The following is a 26,496-nucleotide window of genomic DNA, read 5'->3' as shown; positions in this document are numbered from 1 at the left end:
TTCTCTCTGCTCACATTGTTATCTCCCATTATTTCTATGTTTTTATGAAGTTTTTATTTTTATATGAATTTAATTAGATCTTTTTTGTAATAGCAAAGCTTCACAGTTTTATATAAATTGTCTCCTCTTCAACATTGCCTTCATACAGCTTCCAAAACAATCTTTATAACCTACATAAGTGAACATGTCACTCCCTCTACTCAAAAACCTTCAATTTCCTATAACATATTCTGTGTGTGCACATTGGTGCATGAATTTCCTTATACTGGTATACTTGGGCCTTACCACTATCTTTCCACCCTTATTTTATATTACTGTCCTTGTAGCTGTTCTCAAGCTAAAATACTATCTTCTGCCTTTTTGCACTTGTACACAATGTTCCATGTGATTAAAATGTACTCTCTTCAGACCTCTGCCTATTACTTCTTCATTGTATACATTAGGGTAGGTCCTCTTTCTTTTCCTGCATCTCCATTTTTAATTTCTCTTGAGATTCTTGAATTTTTTTTCCAAATGAATTTTGTTATTTTCTTTATAAAAGCAGACCTTTGGTTGTTTAATGATATGACACTGAACAAATAAATTAATTTGGGTAATACTTTCATTTTTATTATATTGACTATTCCCAACTATCTAGATCTTTATTTCTAATAGGGTATTTTGTAATTGTATTACTATAGTTATTGTGCATAGCTTGGCAGGGAGACTCATGAGTATTTTACACATCCTGTATTTATTTTAAATGGAATTTCTCATCCATTTCTTCCTGCTGGGTTCTGTTGGTAATGTAGAGAAATGCTGGTAATTTATGCTAATTTATTTTATATCCTAATTGGATGGTGTTATTGTTTCAGGGAATTTTTATTGACTCTTTAGGGTTCTCTAGATAGAACATTACATAATTAGCAGAAAATGATGATAATTTTATTTCCTCCTTGCTTCTTCACACTTTAATTTTTTAATCTTTTCCTATTTCTATAATTAGCATTTCTAGCACTGTATCAAAGAGCAGTGATGATAATTGACGTTTATACATTACCTCTGATATTGGAAAGTTTATCATTATGTCTGATGCTGATTCAACTAGGAAGTTTAAAATTTTAAAATATAAGGAATTTTCCTTCTGGAACAAGGATACCATTATATTTAAGCCAATTTTCTAGGCATTAGAATTCTATTTTTAGTTTATTTTTGGAAACAAGGGTTTAAACTAATTGTATTAATGCAGTATTATTTCTTTTGAGAACTTATTTCTTAGGAGTTTTATATTTTTTTTATTAGTACAAATTAGTAATTGGTAAATTATATATTTATATAATGACAAATAATACATTATTTCATACAATTCCTAAATTGAAATTAAAATAACTTTTTTCCCCTTTACATGGTGGCCTGGTTTGAAAAAATCAAAGAAATTATTTTAAGTCACAAGAATGAGAAAGATGAAGCCATGACGAATCTGATAGAAGATTTCTTTGATGTCCTAATGGTAAAAAATAAAACAAAGTCCTTTTAAAAGCAATTTTACAAGACTTGTAATAATTAAAGCAAATTGTATACTGTGTATTTTGTGCAGTAAAAAATGCACTAATGTAAGACATAGGTTTTATCTATCTAGTAATTATAATTAAATGCTAATTTTACTTTTTAATTGAAAAATTGTATGATCTGCCCAAATTTTCTAGTGTTTTAGTAGCATTTTATAAAATAAATTTTGTAATATGAAATATATCAAATATAGTCAATTACAAATTAATCACTTTTTTCTTTCAGACTGTTCATGATATCAATAATGAAGGTATGCTAAAAGAACAGGATTTAAGTGATGTTGTTTGGATAATAATTTAATGTTTTAGTTATGTTGTAAATTAGTCATTTCTGATAGTGCTATGCTGAATGCTTCATATTTGATATCAAATATTTTTTATTATCAGAATAGGCTTTAAACATAAGGTCAAGATGCTAGGAAAAATAAGCATTTGAATTGTGGCTTTCTAGTATCATATAGCCTATATGTAGCTTTTTTCATGTGTTTGTATGTGTAATACATAAACATACACCCAAAACAGCCAAATCAAAACTCTGTTCCCATGTGAATTGGGGAAGAGGGGAACCTGAGCATCATAGAAGATTTATATCCTTCTTTTAAGTTGTTGAATGTTTGAATGCCAGGTTCTGACATGATGAATATAGGACCAGCTAATAGTTCTGATCTGATTAATCCATAGGGCTTATAAACTGCATATTATGTACTAGTCATTGTGCCAAGTCCTGGAAATACAGGTTCAAAAAAATAATACTTTGCTAAGTGCTTACAATCTGATGGAAGAGACAAGTATTTATATATTTACAGAATAAATATAAATAAATAGAAAGTAGTTAAATACATGGTTTGGGAAGAAGAGCACTATCTCAAGAAATTCTTTATGCAGAAAATGAGCTGTTAATTGAAGAGAGAGACTCTGAGGTAAAGTTAATCAGGGAATGCCTTCCAAGTTTGTGCAAGGGCCAATACAAATGGCACAGAAATGGAAAAGTGTTATATGTGAAGAACAGAAAGATTTGGGTGGATTGCAATGTGTGGGCAAGTGAATTATGTTCACTGTGGCTGGAAGAATAGGTTGTAGCTAGAACATGTAATCTTTAAATCCTAAACAAAGGAGTTTATATTTTATCTAAGGCAATAGGCATCTCCTAAAATTGATTAGATTTGAGGAGTTCCATGATTAGGTCTGAGCTTGAGGAAAATTGCTTTGCTTGCAGTGTGCTTGATAGACTAGGATAATAAAAGACTTGAGACAGACAAATTAGGATGTTAATCCAATAATACGGGTTAGAGAGGATGAGCATCTGAAGGTGGTAGTTGTGTGACTAACAAGAACAGATTAGATCTGAGAGATGCGAAGATTGAAATAACAAGACTTGGCAGCTGAGTGAATATGTGGAATGAGTGAATGGGAGGAATCAAGGATAATGCCAAGGTATTGAACCTAGGAAACAAACCTGGCAGTATCTTCTGCAGAAATGGAGATGACTTAAAAGAGTAGTGACTTTGGGAGAAGAAATAAAGTGTTAAGTTTTCAGTATGTTGAGTTCAATATGTTTCCAGAACATCCAGTTTAAGATGCCTAGTAGGTATTTAATGATGGAAGAGTGAAACTTTAAAGAGTACAGCTGTTGAGGATACTGAGAAAAATTATGGAAATTGAAGAGAAGACCTAAGTCAGAACTTTGGGGAAGCAGAGGAAACTAAGTAGTCAGATAAGGAGCAATCCAGAAGAGAGTGCTATCAGGGAAACCCAGAATGGATATGGTATCCAATTGGAAAGATTGGTCAACCGTGTCAAATATAGTAGATGGTTTGAGACAAATGAAGACTGAGAAAAGACCTTCATCGTATCTTTCAAATAAGAGATCTTTGATAACTTTAGAAAGAGTGATGCCAGTTTTGATGAGGTTGGAAACCAGAGTGCTTCCAAAGAACATATAGAGAAGAGGGAGAAAAGGCAACAAGTAGAGTCAGCATTTTAAAAGAAGTGTGAGAAAGATGAGAGATATACAGTAAAAATGTTAGGATCTAGTGAAGATTTCTCAAAACCAAATCATTAAAAAACATTAGTCTATTGAGATTTCTGGTCAGATGGATTTTAAAGGTGATGGTAACAAGAATCCAAGTCCTTTTTTTTTTTTTAGATGAATAAGCCATGTCAGGTTAAATGATTTGTTTGATGTCACATAAGTTGGTCTAGAATTCTGTTCGTGTCACTGTTCTGTGTTTTCTGTTGCATCTCACTTATTTTTTGTTAATTTGTATTGAAGAATGAAAGTTATTTGAATATATCTCTTGTGTTTTAAAGTTTATTTTCAAAAGTAGTAAAATTTAAAATTTTGACTAGGTAAAATGGAAGTAATGGAAGATTTTATTTTGAGGATCTGTGCCCTTGTAATCGACGTGAGAATACATATCTGTATTCAGCAGGAGGTAAAGTTATATCTTTTTTTTATGAAAGTTTTTCACAGAAATACTTTATGAAATTTCAAAAAGACATTCAAAGTAATATTATTAAATATTTCTTTTCCTTTTAAAAAATTAAAAATTGTACTTTTTTCAAGGATCCACAATTTCTGACAACGTGTCTTTCCTCCACTGATACAGATTGCAACCCCTCTAATACATCAGTAGATAGATTGTTTTTAGGAGTTACTGTCAGTGAATAAATTTCTCTCCCTTTGGCCAATCTGTTGGCAGCAGACCTCTTTGGACCTAGATATACTGGGTCTTGGACAGGAGATGGGCAATTTGTCACCAAACTTATTCTTTTTTTTTTTTTTTTTTAAATTTTAAACCCTTAACTACTCTGTATTGACTTATAGGTGGAAGAGTGGTAAGGGTAGGCAATGGGGGTCAAGTGACTTGCCCAGGGTCACACAGCTGGGAAGTGTCTGAGGCCGGATTTAAACCTAGGACCTCCTGTCTCTAGGCCTGGCTCTCAATCCACTGAGCTACCCAGCTGCCCACCAAGCTTATTCTTGATGCCTTTCCAGCTTGGTAAAATCTGTCCAAGTTATATTATGCTGTCATTCATGCCCTTTGAGAATTCAAGGAAGATATTATGTGGGCTTTTTTTAAAATCTCACATTTCATGTGAGTTGAGTAAATACTTTATAGACAATATTAAGATTGGGAATGTAGTTCTTCTTAAGTTCTTCTAAATTTCTATTAAGAATTAAATGTCTTATAATGATTTATATCCAGATAGTTTAATTATACAGTATATTGTTAATTATCACAGCTGGTAGATAAGACAGATTTAAGATTTAGGTTGTTTTAAGAGCTAGTGTTTAAAATGGAAAAAATAGGCCTCTTGTATAAGTGTATTGTGCATATACACATACATAGATATGTATATGTATGTGGGCATGCATATATGTTTTATGTGTATAGAAGAGCAGGTAGGTGGGTCTGTGGAAAGAGTTCCAAGCCAGGAGTCAGGAAAACAATCTTGTGAATTGAAATCTGGACTCAGTTACTAATAAGCTTTGTAATCCTGGCCAAGACATTTAATCCTGTTTGCCTCAGTTTCCTCATCTTTAAATGAGCTGAAGATGGAAATGGCAAGCCACTCTAGTATTTTGCAAAGAAAACTCCAAATGGAGTTGTGGCACAACTGAAATGATTTTTTAAAAAATGGTGTGTATGTGAATGCATGTGTATACATATAGATTATCTGTAATATAATACTAGAATTTGTGACAAAAATAGTAGTATTAGATTATATTTACTTATCTCCAGAACAAAATTAACTCAAGATAGACTCTATTTTTTGTATTCACATATATTAAATTGTATTTTCCATTATAGAGTGTAATATTTGAAATTTGATGTGAAAGCTCTAATCTACATGTTTTAAATTTTATTTTTGTTTAGTGTTTTTTCCAAATATTTAAATATCATTGCCAATGTAAAGCAATAACTTTCAAACATTTTGGTCTTAGAACTTCTTTTGTTCTCTTTAAAATTATTGAGGACTCAAAGGGCTTTTGCTAATGCAGATTATATCTATATTTATTTTGAAATATTTATTTATCTAAAATAATAATTAGCCCATCACTTAGTAACATAAGTAATATGTACTCATGAGAAATAACTTTTCAAAAATAAAAATATAGTGCTCTCACACAGATATTAGTTGGAAAAGAGAAGAGTATTTTAATAGGTAAATAAAGTCTTAAGATTATTATGAAAATAGTTTTTACCTGATGGTCTTCCTGAAAGGGTTTCAAGGACTCCTATGGATTCCAAAACCACTCTTTGAGAAATGCTAGTGTAATAAAGGTAGAATGTTTAAGAGAACAACATTTTTTTCTTTTTCAGGCCATAAAAAAGTTAAATGCTATGCTTGACAACATGCCTCGAGATGCCAGAAAAATAGTTACTAAACCAGAAATGTTGTCTCTCATGTAAGAATTTTATTTTGATTATTCTATTTTAAATTAGTGAATAAAATGAAGACTTTAAAGGGGGGGAATAAGTGAGGGGGATGTTTATGACTTTACATTGCTATTTTATTTCAAATTAGATTTAGAAAAAAATTATGATTTTTGAAAAGCTGCCTTTGTGCTGTCTGTAATCATCTGCCAATGCATATATGTATAGTTGTAATTAGATTCTAAATTTTAGTGAGGAACAAGCACTTTTTTCTTATTAATGCTTAGGATGTTCAAGAGCAGAGGTTAAAACCTATACTATGGTTCTTGAAATGCTAAAAATTGTGATGTAACCTGTTTTTATTCACAGGATTGATATGGGGAAACGGATTTTAGATGCTGGGGGTAAGCATATCCTTTCAAAATATTTGTTTGAAATTACTCCATATTTTCCAGTGGAATTCATGAATTCTCAAAATATAAAATAATTATATCATTACTTCAGTACTTCAAAATACTCATGATTTCATATGGCATTCCCCTCTATCCATGAAGATAATATCTATGCTACTTATTCTGTCTGGAACTAAATGCCTCTGAAAACCTGAATATAGCCTAGATTTTTCAATCCTATTTCATTTTATTCTTCTAAATGAAGTCTTCAGTTAAACTGGGTGACTTTCTGCTCTGCACACATACACTCTAGTCTCATGACTGCTTTTGTTTTGACTATTTCCCTATGTTTAGAGTACCTTTTGTGTCTTTTTTTAGCATGTTGAATTCCTACCCTTTCTTTAAAGTTCATTCAAATATTACTTCCTCCCCTTATATTCTGTATTTTTCTCAGAAACTTATTATACTAAAGAGCTATCTATATTGGTGGTGTATTTCCTTACCATACTATAAGTACCTTGAGGAAAAGCAGCATTGTACGGCCTAAGTGTCTTTATACAATAGACTCTTTGTAAATACTTATTTTAGGTATATTTTTGGTAGAAATCTTAATGAGTTGCTGTGACCAAAAGAATTAATCGCATGGTTGCCAACCCTCTGGTAATGAGCCTCTATCTATTTAGGTAGGATGGTCCTAAGATATTAGACAGTTTGTCCCTAGCTTATACTTTGAAACTTCATGGGATTTATCAGAGTTTGTGTTCTGATGATATAATCATTGAATACGCTGAACCAACCACTCTTTGGGGGGGGGGGTTAGGGGAGGACCCATTCTTTATGCACACTTAGGAAGTATTGGATATTTTAGTAGAGGCATAGGGTTATGTTATTATTAGAATGAGAACTTTAAATGCTTATAAATAAAGGTGAGTTTGAACTGTGAAAAGTTGAGATAAGCCATAATGCCATTATGCTAAATATATCTTGACCTAACATTAGAATTACAGAAACCTATTGGCTAATTTGCGAAAAGATCCCCCAATAGTAAGAAATATAGTTTATTAAATGGTGTTTTATGAGATTAAAAAGTTTTAAATTGAAAATAAAACAAAATCTTCTAAGTGGAGTTCAAAACTATATTCATGGAGTTCCTAGATATAGAGTGTTTTTTTAAAGACTATCTTATGGAAAAAACTAAATTGAATTTTTATTTTTGTAAAGTTTCTTTCTTAAGAAACTCTTATGTGATGTCCCCATGCTGTAGAAACCAACTTTTTAAAACATTATTTTTTGGAATAATTATCATTACCATCTTACCCAAAAGGAAAAAATCAATTCCATACTTTTCTAGATTGTTGTATGAAACACATTTTAAAAACCATATACCTTTAAATTATGTGATGTGGTAGTCTTTGAATGATAATATCCTTTGAAAATAGTTAATTTTCATGCTTTGGGAGGTAAATATAATTTGTGTGTATGTGTGCGTATATGTGTGTGTATGTATATATTTTTTAGACAGTAGTTATTTTGGATATTTTGTGTATTCCTAAATAGAGAGGCAATTGATATAATTGTTAGAATGCTGAGATAGAGTATGAAAGTCCTGGAATACTTCTTAACTATGTGATTTAGAAGGTCACTTAACTTACTTCAGGTCACTTAAACATGTTTCATGCAACTCTGGGTACGTAGCACAAATTGTGATCAGTTTCAATAGAAGGAATTCCCACTTCAATGGTCACAGATCCTTTGTGTATTCTTATAATGAAAGGACATGTTTGTTTACTATGGAGTTAAGAGTGTAAATATAAATTTTGGCTTTCTTATTTTTATAAATTGGTTTTATACCTTATGAAAGTTGAAATAGCATTTGCATAATCTAATTGTGTTATTTTAAACTGCATATTCATAATGCAATTTGTTTTTTTAGATTATGACTTTCAAGTAGGTATCACAGAAGCTTTATGTAGAATGACCTCTGAAAAACAAAGACGTGAACTGGCACGTCAGTGGTTTTCAATGGAATTTGTTGCTAGTGCATTTAAAGGGATTAAAGACTCTGATTTTGAAACAGTAAGTAAAGAACAAGAAGAAACACTATTTGTTTTGAATTTATTGTTAATTTCTAAGAACCAAAAGTTTCCCTTAAAGGTTAATTGTTTTTTTTAATTCTGTTTTTTACTAGGACTGCAGGAGATTTCTCAACCATGTGAATGGCATGCTTGGAGATAAGAGAATGTAAGTTTATAGACTATGAGAGTTGATCTGATTGAAAAGTTTATTATCCTGCTACCAACCTAGTAATAATACTCTCTAAAATGAGTTATCCTGGTTTTTTGGATAGGAAATAAAATCCTGGCCACATAATTGAAGCCTTTCTTAGCTTGGTAGATCCTACCAGAGACCTTGTCCTTGAAGAGCTCAAGGTCATAGCCCCACTCTGAATAAGAGCAGTGAGAACCAAAAATAGATAGCTATATCAACCAATGGGTATACACACAAAGTCAGATATTTTGTGGCCTCTTTATGGACAAGGACAGTATCACAGAATCATAACTTGAAGTCATTGACCCATTGGAGGGAAGTTACCTACATCATAAGATAGTAGATCCATCTCAGTATTTTTGAAATATCAAAGTTCATTTTGAATATTCAGATTTAGTAACAGTTCCAAGTTATACCTCTGATTGGAGATATTAAACATAAATACTTTTTAAGTATTCTACATTCTAAAAGCAACACATAAAAAAGTCTCCTGAAATGAATGTCTATTTATTTTGTAAATAACAGAAAATAAAGATAACCTTTTTGAAATTTTTGCTTTAGAAAAATGGGGCACATAATATAACTCCATATACTTTCTGATTATTAGTGGTAGAGGCATAGTCATTATATTAAATTAAGAATAAATCTTTGAAGTCCTAAAAGTCTTTCTTTTTGGTACCACTTACATTTTTTTTTATTTCTTTACCCTTGTAGGAATATGGTTTTTCTTCCAGTATCCTCTACATTGAATAAACTGACTCAAGAATATATTCACAATGAATATCAATAAAATTCTTAATTTGTTCAGTCAGTTTAGGTATTGATAGCACAGTCCCATATGAAAGCAGTTCCAATTATATTTGCACAAAAATCTAGAAAAAAAGAAATGGCAATGGAAAGGCTAGGCAACACTTTACTTAAGTTTTGTGACTTCAATTTTATTTCCATTTGACCTTTGGACATTTTCATGTATTAATTTATATGGATGGACTAAATAGATTAAAATGTTTATTGGTTATTTTGGTCTGTTTTTTATTTCAGGGTTTTTACATTTCCTTGTTTATCAGTATTCCTCGATAAGTGTGAGGTATGTTAAACATTTAATATGAAATTTTTAGATTTTTCAGTGTTTGTTTTTTTTGTTTGTTTGAAGATCTTTGATCTACCACCAAATTAGATAATTATGGACTGCAAATCTATGAAAATATCAAAAGCAGCCACTAGTTTATGGCAATAAAGGGTTTATAGAACTTAGTTTCTCAAGAATGTACATGGCAGGAGAAGCTAAGTAGCTTGGTGTATTGGGAGGCAGGCCTAGAGTTAGGAGGTCCTGGATTCAGATCTGGCCTCACATGCTTCCTATCTGTGATCCTGGGCAAGTCACTTAACCCCCCCATTGCCTAGCCCTTACCATTCTTCTGCCTTGGAACCTATACGTAGTATTGATTCTAAGGTGGAAGATAAAGTTCTAAAAAAAGGGAAAAAAAGAATGTATGTGGCTATTTCTCCTAAAGGATATTTTGTGGGAAAACATTTTTTCTATTTCATGATATTAAATTATAGACCCTACTAAGCTGAATGTATTCAAAATATTTTTAAAATTCTTATTTAATATCTTTATATTTTCAACCTGAACCATCTCTTAGACTAACTATTCCCTTTGGTATAAATTAGAAAAGAGCATTGCTTCTTTTGTCCTGAATTTACCTCTTTGAAGCAGTAAGAGTGGCTATTATCTAATTTTCATATTTTTGGATTTGGTGAATAAGTCAATGCATCTCAAACATATTTGATCATTTAATTTTGTTTGGCAATCATTTTTTGTTGTCATTTTAAGGATGATTTTTAAGTTATTGTCATTTTAAGGATATCTGTCACTGATTTGGGTTACTAGTTACAGATACCATCAGATGAAAAACTTGATGAATTTTGGATTGACTTTAATCTTGGCAGCCAAAGTATATCCTTCTACATTGCAGGGGATGATGATGTAAGTAAGCCAGTTTCTTTTTTATTCTGCCATATGTATATACACAAACACATGCACATACACATTTCTACCTTGAGAATATATATGATCTTTTCTTTCCAATTATTCACTATTTGTTAATCAAGTTCAATTTAAACTTTAATATATATACAAAAATGTTAATTTATAAATAGATACATATATTTAAAAGTTTACCTGGAGCTACTGATCTTTTATTTCTTTTGCCATTCTTTTATTTATTTATTATGATGGTAATTTAGTAGAAAGTACATTAGAATGTGAGAAGATCTGAATTCAAGCTTCAAATCTGTTACTAAATAGGATTGTGATTTAACCTCACTGATACTAAATTACCTCATCAGATGTGGTGACATGTCAATTAAACCAGATAATTTCTAGTATTCATTTTTAAAATACTGATTTCCAAATTATCTCTCCCAGTAGCCCATCTCCCACCCACTGAGAAGGCAAGCAATGTTGATACCCGTTATACGTGTACAGTCATGCAAAACATTTTTCCATATTATCCAAAAGATGACTTTAAAAATACTTTTTATTTTAAAAATATTTTTCCATGTTTACATATTTCATTTTCTTTCTCTACCCCATCCCGGATCTAATAAGCACTTCTACTATACAAATGTTATCACTTATACCTATTTCATATTATTCATTTTCTGCAATAGAGCAATCTTTTGAAAACCAAAAACCCAAATCATATATCCATATAAACAAATGATAAGTCATTTGTTTTTCTTCTGTGTTTCTACTCCCACAGTTCCTTCTCTCAATGTGAATAGCATTCTTTCTCATTAAGTCCCTTGGGATTATCTTGTATTAGCAAAATCCATTACATTGTATTGTTCCACAGTGTTTTACTTTCTGTGTATAATGTTCTCTTGGTTCCAACAGATGACTTCTAAAGTCACTTTCCAACACTGTGATTCCCTGGTTCTAGATCTAACAATAAGGAAAAGCAGACGTTTTTGTAGGTGAGCAGCAGATGTTGGGGAATTAGCCATGAGGATAGGTATTAAGGTGTAGGACTGCAGTTCCTAAGACCTGGGGACTAGATGGATCTCCACTCTGCCCATTGGGCATCTGTGTCTTTTATTAGGTTATAGTAAGATTTACAATACCCCAAGTAATAATTTTGATGGTGGCAGTGGAGGCAACTAAAAAGCATATGCAAATAGATGGAGCCAATTTCTCCCCTATCTTGGTTCTTTTAGTTACTTTCTTTGCTCTTAGTCTTTATTTTGAAACATTTAGCTGTAGACATTTAAACCTTCAGTGGTTGTATTGGCTGAAAAATTGTGAGTTTTTATTTTGGATATTTTGTGTATGTATAGGAGAGTGGCTGAGAGAAGAGTGGTGATAAAGAGGAGAGCAGCGTGAATCTATAATTTTATTCTCACTTTCTTTATTAGAAAAAATTTATACTTATATTCCTTTCCTTTTTACTCCTTATTAAATGCTGAGGGTGATATAAAGATGAGTAAGATACAACCCCTTTAAAGCACTTAAAATCTAGCCTCTCCATTTTGACAGTAAAAAGTAATAAAGGTATCTTAAGAACAATAAAAGAATCTGTTAATTTGGCAGGATATTACATGATCATATAATGGTTAAATGATGCTACTTTCTGATTTTTTTTAAAAGTAATCTTAATAGTCTTAAGTCCAGCATAAATCATATTAATTACCTATTTTATTTTAATTTAAGGACCATCAATGGGAAACAGTCAGCATACCAAATGATGAAGTAGAAGCATTCAGTGTAGAAGGTAATGTTTATGTAATATTAGATTTCCTTTTTTTCCCATTAATCTCTGCTCAATAAAGGAAACCTAGATACCCTGAAACTTTTCACAATTTATCCATGCCTTTCATCCTTTGGAATCTTTTCAACCTTGCCTTAACAAATCATTGCCAGAAATTATGTTTAATATGCTTGAAGTCATTTTGTTCTGCCATTTTTTTGGTTTACCTGTGCATCAGTTAGATGGTCTATCTATAATTGCTCATTTGTCATATATGACTAGTTTCCTTTTATAGTCATATACTTTCTTGATATTATCTTTTGTGCTACTCCTCATGTAATCATCATTTACAGTATGCTGTGGTCTAATGTATCTTTCATTTGCAATTTTGAGCCTCCTTGTATTTGTGATCCGAGATAATCTAGGATTGTGATTTGTCTGAAATGGTGGTATTTATGATTTACAACTATAAAATGTAATTGAGACAGCACTGGTGATTTTTTATTAAAAGATTTATTTTTGTTGCAGTGAGGAGCTTGGCTTCATTGAATGCACTAAAGAGTTTCCAAAATTTTGTTCATCCCAATCTCCTCCTCTTTCTCAATTCTAAGCCAACTTCTTGTCTATATGTAGTGCTTGCCTCAGATATGTGCTCTGTTGAACCAACTATGTTGTATGTCTTAATCTGAGCAATATGCCAAAACAGTTGTTTTTCTTGTATGGGTTCATTTGGGTGATTGTGGATGTCATTAAAAAAGCCTTGTAGCATTCTAGGGCTCAAGATAATCAGCACAGGGACATTTGTGGAACAGAAACATCTATAGAGTCTCTTCATCAATAGGTAATCCCTTCTCTGTTTAGACTTTTCCCCAAACTTTCTCATGAAAAATGGTAAGCTCTTTTGGTGAGACCATAACCTATTCCATTACAAAACTTGATGCTGATACTCAGAGTAGCACTGGACAAAGTTATCTCTCTATTTGGATCTGTAGTAGGATTTTAGATTATCTTCAAATGTGCATAGTATATAGCTTGTGTTATACCAAATTCCTTTCTGTTATTCTCTATTCAACAAATGAAATAGTAGTCACATGAATTTATGGAGAGTATGAAATATGCTAAGAAATAATCTAAAATTCTTTATTTTATATTGATAAAAATATATTTGATAGTTGAAGGCCATTTCTGATGTTATTAGCAAATATTTATCAGATGCTTCTTATAATCAGGGGAAAGGGCCATATTGAATATTCCACTGAAATATAAGATTTTCATGTCTAATGAATAACTCCACAATGTAAAAGAAGGTAACAGATATAGCAGATGTGTTCAAGTATGCCTAAGAGGAGCCAGATATGTCCCTCCCTCCCCTTCTGTCTTCTTGACAGGGTATGAATTTCCCTTGTCCCAAGTCTTCCTTATGCCATAGATGAGGCCATATTTACCATATACATTAGCTTAAATTACAACTAGTTTATTCATTCTAGTTAGTTCCTCAGGCTGGATCTATAAAAGGAGGCTAGACAGGACTCAGGTAGATTAGAAAAGGAAATTTATAGAGAGGCCTTAGACATACATATATTTCCTTTACAAGAGGTTCACTAATTTATGTAGTTTCTCTAGGAACCAGTAGCAGGTAGAGACATAGATTTGTTCAAAGGTACAACTAGTGGAGAATCAGAGAAAGAGAAATGTGAAGAAAAGAAGAATTAGTACAGTAGGTAGCCAGGGTATAGAGAAGCAACCAGACATATTTCACTTAATACTATTAGTTACAATAGTGTGGGTACCAAGGGAAAATGGGAGCTGTCAAAAAGGTTTGTTTGACTCTAGAAATTCCAAAACCTTTTCCCCCTTTCATGGACATAATAATGTATAACTAAAGTACTGACTGGTTCCCTGAGAAAAGCAGAATCTTAATAATGAGAGAAAATGAGTTATATTAATTATTTTGGGGTTTTGGTATGTCTTTTGTATTTTAAAAGTCTAATTAAATAAAACCTACACTAAAGTAGATATATTGTTACTCTAAGGAGTTTCTGTGATGATTTCATAGGAAACTCTTGGTGGGATTTTTATTGCACTCCAGTGCTCTATCCATTACACAGAATGGGCTCTGAGAATTTAGGTGAATTGTTCATGAATGTCAGAGGTTACATTTGAATTCAGGTTTCATCAGTCCAGTTTGAGAGCACTGTTCTTTATACTAGGCACTACACAGTTAAGGTAATTTGAAGAATCACAGAGAACTAAGACCTAAGAGAAAGCATCCTGGAAAATAAGGCTTTTGAACTGGACTTTGAAGGAAGATAAACATTCAGAAAAGCAAAAATAATGAGGGGACACATGCAAGCAATGAGGGATAACTGCAATGCATGGAACAGGAGATGCCTTTATCTAGAGAGGGAAGAATTTAATCACTCCTTTTATGATAATAGCAAATATGTTTCTTTTTTGCCTGATGTATACTGTTACATCATACCAGAAATTATAAAAATCAACTTGATGTATATAATTGCATGGTCAATATAAAATAATTATTAATTTTCAAACTGTATTTTGAGAGGGCCAGTTTATAATCTGGGGAGTCATGTATGGAAATTTTGTACTAATGGCTATGAGACACATAAAATATAAGAAACCAGCCTATGTAGATAAGGTACTTTGAGGTGTAGGACCTGGGAATTGCTCAATAAAGCATGATCTTCTAATGCTTTGATACAGTTATTGGTTTGACCTCTCATTCTAAGCATTTTGTTAAAATATTTACATTTTAGTGAGGCCTAAAGATGTCAAGATGCTAAGAATAATAATTTAATTTCAAAATAATTTTTTCAATATTATGAAATATAAGAAATGTTTTCAAAGACAGCCATAAATTCTTCATGTTGATCTGTAAACATAGCGAAAATAAATATGGCAGATAGATTTGGTACAATATTTTTAAATTTGTATTTTGGTTGATTTTATTTTTTAACAAAAATTAACTATTTAGCATAATTATTTAATTAAATATTCACTTTAGCATCTAGAAAAATGACCCACTTTGAACATTTTTCATTTAATTAATTTCCATTGTTCCATTAAGTTCCATTGTTTATTAGTAGATTCCATTTCATTTAGTGTCTTATGTAAATCAAAAGTTATAATTTGGTAAATATAAACTAATTCCTGTGTTTTATTTTTGAATAGTGAAAGGTGCTATGAAGCTGTTAACATTAATTCTGAAAAATACAATGAATGTTGGAAATAAAGTAGGAGGCCAACTGCTCCTATATTTTGATCCTTCACTAGAAATCATTAATGTGACAAAAAATATTTATGGTGCAAATAAGCATAGGGTAAGTTCTGTCTTATTTCTCATAGCTTTTCATATTATTTTCATGACAGAAATATTTAGTTTCATGTTTCAGTTTATGATATTGAAGTATTACTAGGTCTTAAAGGGAGGTAGTGGCACTTCAAAAAGAGTGCTAGAGGAGGCAGCTAGGTAGCTCAGTGGATTGAGAGCCAGAGCCAGGCCTAGAGACTAGAGGTCCTAGGTTCAAATCTGGCCTCAGACACTTCCCAGTTGTGTGACCCTGGGCAAGTCAACTTGACCCCATTGCCTACCCTTACCACTCTTCCACCTAGGAGCCAATTCACAGTATTGACTCCAAGACAGAAGGTAAGGGTTTTAAAAAAAAAAAAAAGAGTGCTAGATTTGGAGGAGGCATATTGAATATGAAGCCATATGAATATTGGTTCTACCACTTAACACTTATGTAACTTTGAGACATTTTTCTGTATCCTTTTTTTTTAATTTGAAAAGAAGCATTTGTATTAGATCACTCTAAGTTTTTGGTTATTTTTTTTACTAGCCCTAAGTCTATGGTCCATTATCCTTTGATATTATGTAGTAGTTACAACTCATTTGCCCTAACATCTAAAATATCAGTAGTCCTAGCACTGTCACCAATTACTTGTTTTGTACTGAAAGAGTTACTTAATGTTCCTGAGATTCATTTGCCCCATCTGTAAAGTGAGATGCTTCTATTAGATCTATGGTCTTCAAAATGTTTTGATCATAGACACTTATCAGTAAGAATTTTGAAAACATGCTCCAAAACATGTTATATGTGTATGTGTATACTTGTTGGTTATTTGTATTTTACTACTATACTAATAATGTACATTAAAAAACATTTAAAAAATTTTAAAAGGATGAGGCATAGATGAAACATTTGATCCTAGAGTCATTAAGGAACTACTGGAGTTTATTGAAGAGATGAACAATATGGTCAGACCTATGTTTTTGGAAAATCACTTTGGACATGGGGAGGGACTGGTGGAAGGGAGATGAATTAGAAGCCCATATTAAGTCCAGGTGAGAGGTGGTGCTAACCTAAACTAATGTGGCAGCTGTATAGATAGGAAAAAGGAGACTGGTTTGAGAGATTTTGTGGAGGTAGAACTGATAAAATTGGCAACCAATTTAGATTTGAGTGGTAAGAATGAGAGATTTAAAATGATCTTGCTAAGTAAATATGTGTGTATGCAAGTACACACACATATATAATTATACATGTCTGTCCTCCATATTTGAAAATGACAACATTGATTATTCATTGTGAGCATTGATGGAACTAAAAAAACCTATTTATCTTTATTTCTTTGCACTTTTGCATAAAACTAATCATTGATTTCAGGTACAGTTAACATTTACAATATCTGCCATGGTCAGCCCCCAAAATTTTGATATAAAAAAGCTATATCCTAAATTTTAATCCTATATCAATCTAGTCTCTTGCTTCTAGTATTTTCTAAATTTTATTTAGAGTTGTGTTTTAATGTATCATTTAAAATATTTATCTTATTTTTTCAAACTACTGTTAATTTTATCATACAGTGGTTGTGAATAGTGTCATGGACCTAAAGTCAGAAATTCAAATCCAACCATAGTAGACACTTAATAGCTGTGTAACCCTGGACAAGTTATTTAACCTGTCTGCCAAAGTTTCCTCATCTTTAAAATGAGCACAATAATAGTACCTACTTCTCATGGTTTTTGTGAGGCACAAATGAGATAATAATTGTAACTTAGCCAAGTGCTTAGCACATAATAAATATTATTTAGATATTATTATTGTTATTATTATTATTGTTAAACTTTGGATCTGGAGTTAGGAAGACCTGAATTGAAATCCAATTTCAAACAGTTTCTAGCTCTATGATGCCAAGCAAATAACTTAACCTCTTTTTTAGTTTCCTTAACTATAAAATGAAGATAATAATAGTTTCTACTTCCTATAATTGTTCTGAGGAGCAAATGAGATGATACTTATAGAGCACTCAAATAAAATTTGCAAAGCATTCCTATTTAGTGCTCACTATGTACCTGGCTCATAGTAGGTGCCTAATAAATGCTTGCTGCCTTCTATTTCCACCTGGGTATCCAGTATTCATTCATTTCCTGCACATATACAGTCTAGCAGAGTTGTATTGCAACAGACATTATAATTGCAAGATTTAGCAAGTATATTACAACTTTTAATCATTTTTGTCATAGGGATTTACCAGAAAGCAAGCAAGTTCAGTTGCTAAAACATCCGTGCATATAATTTTTGATGAAAGTGGATCACAGGTATTATTCTTGCTTAATTATTAATTCTATATTTGAGTCGTATTTTTCTCCAAATAGTGGGTTAGTAAAAATGTTGTTTAAAAATAGTTTGACCATATGGTGTAGTAAATAGAATGCTGACCTTAGAGTCAGGAAGACATTAGTTCAACTCCTGCCTGTGATATATATGAGGATATCATAACTTGCCAAATTGTTTAATCTATCAGCAGCTCAGACATCTCCCTAAGACTGTAGGTTATAGACCAGTTACTAATCTGTATCAGCGGAAGAAAAGTCTATATTGAGAATTACTGCACTTCTAGAATCACAGATTGAATCCTTCCCTCCCACCCCCCCCTCAAAAGATGAAAGAGCAAAAATTAACAGCCAATTTAAATTTTTACACCAATGAAAGAATATGACTTAGTCCATGGATGGCTAATGAAGAAGAGAAAATTTGACTAATAAGAGGCATAAATTTAGTCTGGATTTAGCTAAATCAATAATAATTGAAAGAGATAGTTGTGAAGCATATAAGTGAAGTACCTGAAACCTCTGCTACTGATGTTTGTGGTAAATTTTGGCAATATAGATTCTGTGTCTCTCTAAAAATGTTCTCTAACTCATTAATGTATACTAGTGCTCTATAAATTGTCCAACATTATTATTAAAAACTATTCTGCAGTTATCCAGAATAAATTGGAATAATTTGAGACATATAATGTATTTTCTTAGGTATGATCTTTCTTATCATACTTGGTTTCTAAAAAGGCTTTTTATTTCTTTCTCTTGTTATGTTTCTAAGTAACAGTTCATGAGTGGTAGTTCAAGGGTAGTAACTAATTTTTGAAATGACTATTGATATTAATGAGGTTTTTATAATTAATTGATTGTCATGTGTAATTCACCCATTTACTTTGAAATATTTGGCTTTCTGTTCATTGTCTTCTCTAATGTAGTTTTGTTTTTGTTTTTGTTTTTGTTTTTGTTTTTTAAAAAACTCTTACCTTCCATGTTGGAGTCAATACTGTGTATTGGCTCCGAGGCAGAAGAGTGGTAAGGGCTAGGCAATGGGGGTTAAGTGACTTGCCCAGGATCACACAGCCAGGAAGTGTCTGAGGCTAAATTTGAACCTAGGACCTCCCATCTCTAGGCCTGGCTCTGGCTCTCAATCCACTGAGCTACCCAGCTGCCTCCTCTAATATAGTTTTAAAAATCATTGATGTCTGAGATTTCTTAAGGATTCTTTATGTGTAGGTGTGACAATTTAAAAAATCATAAGCAAATCTCTTTAGAATCTGTTTCCATATCCATATCCTCTCTTTTATCTGTTTGAGTTATAGGTAGTGGTGTCACTGAGTCTGATTCATGGTTAAATAGGTTTTTGAACATAGTTCCAAATTACTTTCCAGAATGGGTAAACCAGATACATAGCTTTAGTACATTAAAGTGTAAATCTTTTCTTACAGCCCCTCCAACATTTGTCATTTTCCTTTTTTGTCAACTTTACCAATTTGATAAGTGTAAAGTGATACCTCAGATTTGTTTGGATTTGCATTTCTCTAATTATTAATGATTCAGAGCATTTTCTTCAGATGAATATTTATAGTTTGAATTTCTGTCTCTGAAAACTCTCTATTTATATTCTTTGACCACTTATAAATTGGGGAATGGATCTTACTCTTAAAATCTTAAAAGTCCTTAAATTTTTGACTCCATTCTCTACATACCTTAGAAACGAGATCTTTATTAAAGAAACTTGCTACAAAGATCCTCCCCCAATTCTCCATTTATTTTCTAATAGTTGTTATATTGGCCTTGTTTGTACAAAAACTTATTTAATTATTTAGTTTTATGTGGTCAAATTTTCTATTTTTACTTCTTGAGAGCCTCTATTCTATGCTTAAGATCTGAATGGTGATTTTTTTCCCCATGCCCTCCTAATTTACTTATGTCATGTACTAATCTGGAGCTCATCTTTATAAATGATATATGAAACATTGGTCTATGCCTAGTTTCCGCTTTCCGTTTTTCCCAACAGTCTTTGTCAGATAGTAAGTTCTCGCCCTAATCACTAGAATCTTTGGGTTTAGTAAGGAGTAGGTTACTTGACTCATTTGCTTCTGTATAGTATTTACCTAATATATTTCTCTATTTCTTCCCCAGTACCAAATTGTTTTGATAATTATCTTTACAAAGTGTAGTTTGAAATCTGGTACTTCTAGGCCCCATTTGTATTTCTCTTTTTCAGTTATTCTCTTGATATTCTTGACATTTTGTTCCTCTGGATGAATTTTATTATTTTTTCTTTCTCTTTAAAGTAATTCTTTGGTAATTTGATTGGATGAAACTAAATAAGTGAGTTAATTTAAGTATTGTTGTTTTTATTATATTGGCTTCTCCTACCTCATGATAATGAATATTTCTCTTTTGAAATCATCAGTATATAATAGAATTACTCCCAGACCCTCTGTCTCATTATATTTTTTATCCCATGATAATGATACAGTTCTGAGAGGCTACATATATCATCTCCCTTTGTAAGAATGTCACTCATGTTTAGCTTTTTTTGCTTTCCTTAACTTCTGCATTTGTTTATCATTTTCTATTCAGCTCTAGTCGTTTCATCAGGAATGCTTAGAAGTTCTCAATTTCATTTAAAATTCATTTTCTTCCAGTAGTATTATACTCAATTTTACTGGTATTAGGAATAAAAAGGTCTTTGGCAGAGTTTAAGTGTTTAGTAATAAAATGAGAAGGTGAGAGAGAGAGGAGATATAGATATACTTCCAAATCTAAAGGAAACATTAACCTGATTAGGATTGATTCTCCATTTGGTTGGTTAAGGCCTATATATTCTTTCCACAACAGCAGCAGTGCAGCTGCCTCTATCTCTGTTGTGGAAGTTAGAGAGTAAAATCAGCTCCTTCTAGACTGTATTACTCTGGATTTCTCTATCACACCCAGGACCAGTTTTCTTTTCTCTTCTCTTTCCTTTCTTGCTAACACTTTCAGCTTTCTTTTAAGTATTGCCTTTCCCTTTAGAATGCAAACTTCCTGAGAACAGGAATTGTCTTTCTTTTTCCTTATTCCCAGCACTTAACACTAGTTTATAGTTTTATACCTTTGTTTATAGTTTTATACCTTTTGAATAGTACTAGTTATTCATAATTGGAGGTTATCAGGGCAAGAATAGCAGCCAGTCACAAGATAATTGTTTTCCATAAGATAATGTCCATGAAGGGACCAGATTATTTTAAGTTATAAAAGGTCTCATAATAGATTAAAGACTTCATGTAAAAGTAGGAAGGAATTAAAACTTGATTTCCTATGGTTAATATGAAAAAATTGATATCCTTACAGATTAAAATGAAATCTGTAGGCCCGAAAGGCATGTCTTTAACTCAGAACTAGTTGAATGATCATAAACAAAGAGTAAGGTTTAATACATAAGTATCAAACTGGAGGGAAGTTCCTAATAGACTAATACCAAGGATGATGATTATAATCATAATTCACATTTATATAAGTCTTTAATGTTACCTAGCATTTTCTTCATATTAACTTTCCATTTTATTTTCAGAGACGAAGGTAGACAGTACCAGTGCAGTCAATTCTGCTATAACATGACATGCATTCCCAAAAAGTACCCTGCTCTGCAAAATTGTGCAATAAAAACCACAGGGCTTGTGAGAATAATTGAATTGGGTCACACACTCAAAAACTTTGTTAGTGCCATAAAAAAAAGATGGGAACCTAATAAAAATGGTAACACACTTTTATATATGTTAAATGATTAAGAAATATATAGATAATACAAAAAGTAGTGACTTTGTTTGTGGGCTCAGGCTGTCAGAGAACTTGGGCTGCTGATTATCCTGCAAGTACCAAAGGTACCTGTCTAATAAAGTCTCTAAAAAGCTGAGCAGGTGCAAATTAGGAAAGATTGCATATAGTAGAAAGGAAGGGAAATTGGGAGGCCTGCTATCCATAGCTCTTCTTGCACCAGAAGTTATACAATAAATATTTTACCTAAAAAAAATCTGAAGTTTGCTTGTGGAAATAGGAATCTGAAGGGTTATAATTTGTGATGGTTTGTATAAAGTAGTAGTTTGCATTCTTCCCATTCTCCCAGGAGAAATTCTACATAAGTAAACTCAAAATTACACTATGTTTACTGAAACAACCATTTTTCAAAATAAAATAAACCTCATAAGAGAAATGATTGTATTATTATTATCCCAATTTTAGAGGTAAGGAAACTGAAACTCAGAGAGAATAGGTGAATTGACCACAGTCAAACACCTAGTGAGTATATGAACCTGGATTTGTATTCATGTCCACTTGACTTTGAGTCCACTTTACTTACCATCATGCCATACTGCTTCACAGGGATCTATATTTGACACTGTATTATTCAACATTTTCATCCATAACTCATATGAAGGGATGTAATGATAAGGAGGCCTTCTATCCATAGCTCCTCTTGCACCAGAAGTTATACAATAAATATTTTACCTAAAAAAAAATCTGAAGTTTGCTTGTGGAAATAGGAATCTGAAGGGTTATAATTTGTGATGGTTTGTATAAAGTAGTACTTTGCATTTTCCCATTCTCCCAGGAGAAATTCTACATAAGTAAACTCAAAATTACACTATGTTTACTGAAACAACCATTTTTCAAAATAAAATAAACCTCATAGGAGAAATTATTGTATTATTATTATCCCAATTTTAGAGGTAAGGAAACTGAAACTCAGAGAGAATAGGTAAATTACCACAGTCAAACACCTAGTGAGTATATGAACCTGGATTTGTATTCATATCCACTTGACTTTGAGTCCACTTTACTTACCATCATGCCATACTGCTTCACAGGGATCTATATTTGACACTGAATTATTCAATGTTTTCATCAATAACTCAGATGAAGGAATGTAATGATAATCAAATTGGTGAATAATACAAAACAGAGGGGAAGAGTTAAAATATTAGATGAGATCCCAAAAGTTTTGGACAAGCTATAACAATGGAGATAATATCATTAAAATTCAGTTTAGGTAAATATAAAATGTTATGGTTAAATACAGGTTGGAAGTAGCATGACTGGATAAATTTCAGGCAAAAGAAGGTCCGAGATATTAGTGGGTGGCAAACTCAATATGACTTAACAATTTGATGTGGAAGGCAGTCTCGGGCTACATTTAACAAAAAGAAAATCCAAAACAAGGGAACAAATAATTCTGTTGTACTTTGTCCTTGGTAACACCATATCTGGAGTGTCATACTTTCTTGAGGTCATATTTTAGGAGAAGCATTATCAAACTGGTGTGTGGCCTAAAGAAGATGACTGGGGTATTGAAGGCACTTGAAACTGTAGTATGCCATTTAACAGTAGAGTGGAAGACCTGGGGAATTTTTAATACAGAGAAGAGAAGACTTGGGTAGTACAAGGTTTCTTTAGGTGTTTGAAAGACTACATAAAGTTTTTCAGAAAGGTTAGTATTGTTTTGCTTAGACCTTGAGGACAGAATCAGAAGAAACAAGTAGAAGTTTCATAGAGATAAGATTGCAACACCATATAAATTTAAAAAAAAAAAACAACAAAAGTGGAACAGACTATCTTGGAAAGTAGTAAGCTAGTCTTCACTAAGAGGACAGACAATATTTGATGGATATGTTGTTGAGAGACTTTCCTTTTCAAGTAGGGATTTTACTAGGTAAAAAAAAAAATACTAGGTATTTTACAACTACAAAACAAAAAAGCAGCTATTAGTTTGAGATTCTGTAGCTCTCCTTTTAACCCTGGGCTTCTTCCTCACCTCCCACCACTTTTTGGTATGACTTTCATTGTGGTCCGAATCTGCAGAACTCTGAGTCTGTTTCTGTATTATGATAGGGCAACCAGTTGAAGGGGAGATAGAAAGAATCAAATATTTAGTGGTTTAATATAGAAAACCCTAAGTAATTTGTTTGACTTGTCTTTCTGTTGAAATTATCAGTTGTTTTAATTGACAAGTTCAATGCAAATGTCAAGCTAATTTGCATCTAGGTACAACTTAAATAGCTATTTGTTTATGTTCCCATGATAAAAGTTAAGAAAATTAAATAGATAGGAATGGAAGACAATATTACTAAATAAGTGTGAAGCCATATTAAAGTTGCATATTAAATAAATGTTTGCAGATCTAGTAAAATTTATCTGTAAGCCTTATATTTCCATATTATTTTCTAAATATTCTGAACAGATTCTAGTACCAGAAAATCAAAATTTACCTGCCCCAAAAGAAAATTTTCTTAGTGTGGATGAAAAACCTAACAGGAAACAACAATTTTCTCTGAGTCAAAAAGATATGAGTGAAATTATTAATCAACAGGACAGTAGAAATACTCGTTCTCAGGTAAGATTGGTACAAATACAAAGATTCATAAACCTAATTATTACTGTGTATTAGATTAGAAATATTGTTCAATTGTGTTTTAATATGTCTAATTATACACCATCATTTCAATATTGTTTTCAAATCTTGCTAAAATGAAAGTCTCTTACTAAAGTTTTTGCAACTGAGTATACCATAGTTTTATTGTTTTCACAAATTAAGTCTTTACTGTATACTATATTATAAACAACATCAAATTAGAGTGCTAGATATAATTGTGGAAGAGGTTATACTAAAACAGATGATGTAGAAGAGCCAGAATAGTGATTCTTAGAGAAGTTTTTGTCTTTGTCTTTGCTCTGTTGCAACCCTGTTTGAAAGCAACATAGCATTTAAGCTCTAACTCAAAGCCCCTTTTCTGTGGGTTAACATGCAATATTGATGTTGACATGATACCCAATACTATCAGTATCTGTTTTGTATATATTGGGCTAACCCCAAAATTCTCAGTGTTAACTTCGTTTACTTTGTGCAGAGCACCAGGGTTTTGGGTAGAGAAAGAAAACCCTTGCCCTCAAAGAGCTTACATTTTTTATAAGAGTGGGTTCAAATTAATAGAGCAAGAAAAGGGTGATAAGGTAAAAGGAATGTTTAGCAACTGTTCTTTATGTCTGATGCATACTACTTCCATTCTCCTGGCCTTCTTTTTCACTTGCTTGACCCAGTCATAAACTCCTAATCAGTCAATCAGTTAGTATTTATTAAGTGCCCACTCTATGTCAAGCACTATGATAAGTGTTATACACAAAAAGAGGCAAAAAAAAAAAGACAGTTCTTGCGTTCAAGTTTACAATCTAACAGGGGAGGCAGTATGCAAACAAATACAATTGAGACCCCTTATCCACAGGGTTATCCTCCAAGACCTACCAGAAATAACTGAAACTATGGATATAAGCAAATACCTACTGACCCCATATGAAATATGATTTTCTTGTGTGTGTATGTATATATATATATTTTTTTTTTATCCTGGGACTCCATTCTAGGAGCATAGGGCCACAACCAGTAGGCAATGGGTCACACAGTCGCTCAGGGGCACCCAGCTGGGAAGTGTCTGAGTCTGGACTTGAACCTAGGACCTTTCGTCTCTAGGCCTGGCTCTCAATCCACTGAGCTAATCCAGCTGCCCCTACTTTAGGTTGCAGTTTCTTTAGCAGATGTAGTTTTTACAGGGTGGGGTTGCTAGCCCCACGCCCAACCCTCCTCCTTTTTCATCCAGGCTAGGGACCGTCCTTGGCCCAGGAGTGGTAAGAGTGGGCAATAGGGGTCAAGTGACTTGCCCAAGGTCACACAGCTGGAAGTGTCTGAGGCCGGACTTGAACCTAGGACCTCCAGTCTCTAGGCCTGGCTCTCAATCCACTGAGCCACCCAGCTGCCCCCATATATATATATATATATATACACCATAATGAAGTTTAATTGACAAATTAACACACAGTAAGATAATACCAACATTAAATAAATAATAAAGTATGTTGTACCCTTTGTTTTCTCTTTTGGGTTGTATGGGTGTTCAAGAACTAGGACCTCTGATGTAATGACTTGATGAGCCCTTTTCAATACTGTTTACTCACCTATAGCATCCACCTGGCATTCAGTTCTCATTCGTGGCTCCCCAAAGCTGTAGCATGTGCAATAACCACATCCGCATTACATCAGTAGAGGGACTAAACTAGGCTGAAGGTAACAATTGGTCCCAAACATACTGGTGAGATATTGTTACCCACTCCAAAGCATGTGAAGACCTCCTAATAGAATGGGCAGATGAGAATATTTTGTTCCAATGGCCATGAAAGTAGTTGAAGCATTTTGTGAAGGGCTTAGAGCTTGCTCAAATCTCAGAAATGCCAAGGTCATCTACTGCATCCGGGGCTGTCATCATTCATCATGACATTAGTTTTCCCACCACTGGACTTCAATGACTCTAGAAGGGAGAGTGAGGCAGATGTCTTCATGCAACTCTACCTCACTCAAATTCAATTTATATACAAGTCAAGATATCACTTCATTATGTATGTCATTTGTCTTCTTTGGAAAATGAAAGACAACAGTTCTCTCTCTCTCTCTCTCTCTCTCTCTCTCTCTCTCTCTCTCTCTCTCCTGTCTCTTATACA

At 32.6% G+C, this 26,496-nt stretch overlaps 1 protein-coding gene across 1 annotated transcript in view; it reads left to right on the top strand.

Annotated features, from left to right (window-relative positions):
• The window catches only part of SYCP2 (synaptonemal complex protein 2), an 86,321-nt gene that overhangs the window by 9,072 nt on the left and 50,753 nt on the right, over window positions 1-26,496 (top strand). The window contains exons 4-16 of the mRNA XM_044661142.1: window positions 1,385-1,489; window positions 1,774-1,798; window positions 3,897-3,982; window positions 5,876-5,961; window positions 6,299-6,333; window positions 8,255-8,397; window positions 8,510-8,562; window positions 9,631-9,676; window positions 10,484-10,579; window positions 12,305-12,365; window positions 15,534-15,682; window positions 17,890-17,964; window positions 24,191-24,343. Coding sequence (XP_044517077.1) covers window positions 1,385-1,489; window positions 1,774-1,798; window positions 3,897-3,982; window positions 5,876-5,961; window positions 6,299-6,333; window positions 8,255-8,397; window positions 8,510-8,562; window positions 9,631-9,676; window positions 10,484-10,579; window positions 12,305-12,365; window positions 15,534-15,682; window positions 17,890-17,964; window positions 24,191-24,343 — 1,113 coding nt within the window. The remainder of the gene's footprint in view (window positions 1-1,384; window positions 1,490-1,773; window positions 1,799-3,896; window positions 3,983-5,875; window positions 5,962-6,298; window positions 6,334-8,254; window positions 8,398-8,509; window positions 8,563-9,630; window positions 9,677-10,483; window positions 10,580-12,304; window positions 12,366-15,533; window positions 15,683-17,889; window positions 17,965-24,190; window positions 24,344-26,496) is intronic.

Source organism: Gracilinanus agilis, chromosome 2 (genome assembly GCF_016433145.1).
Source record: "Gracilinanus agilis isolate LMUSP501 chromosome 2, AgileGrace, whole genome shotgun sequence".
Classification (NCBI taxonomy): Eukaryota; Metazoa; Chordata; class Mammalia; order Didelphimorphia; family Didelphidae; genus Gracilinanus; species Gracilinanus agilis.
This window is presented reverse-complemented; position numbering and strand designations above follow the sequence as displayed.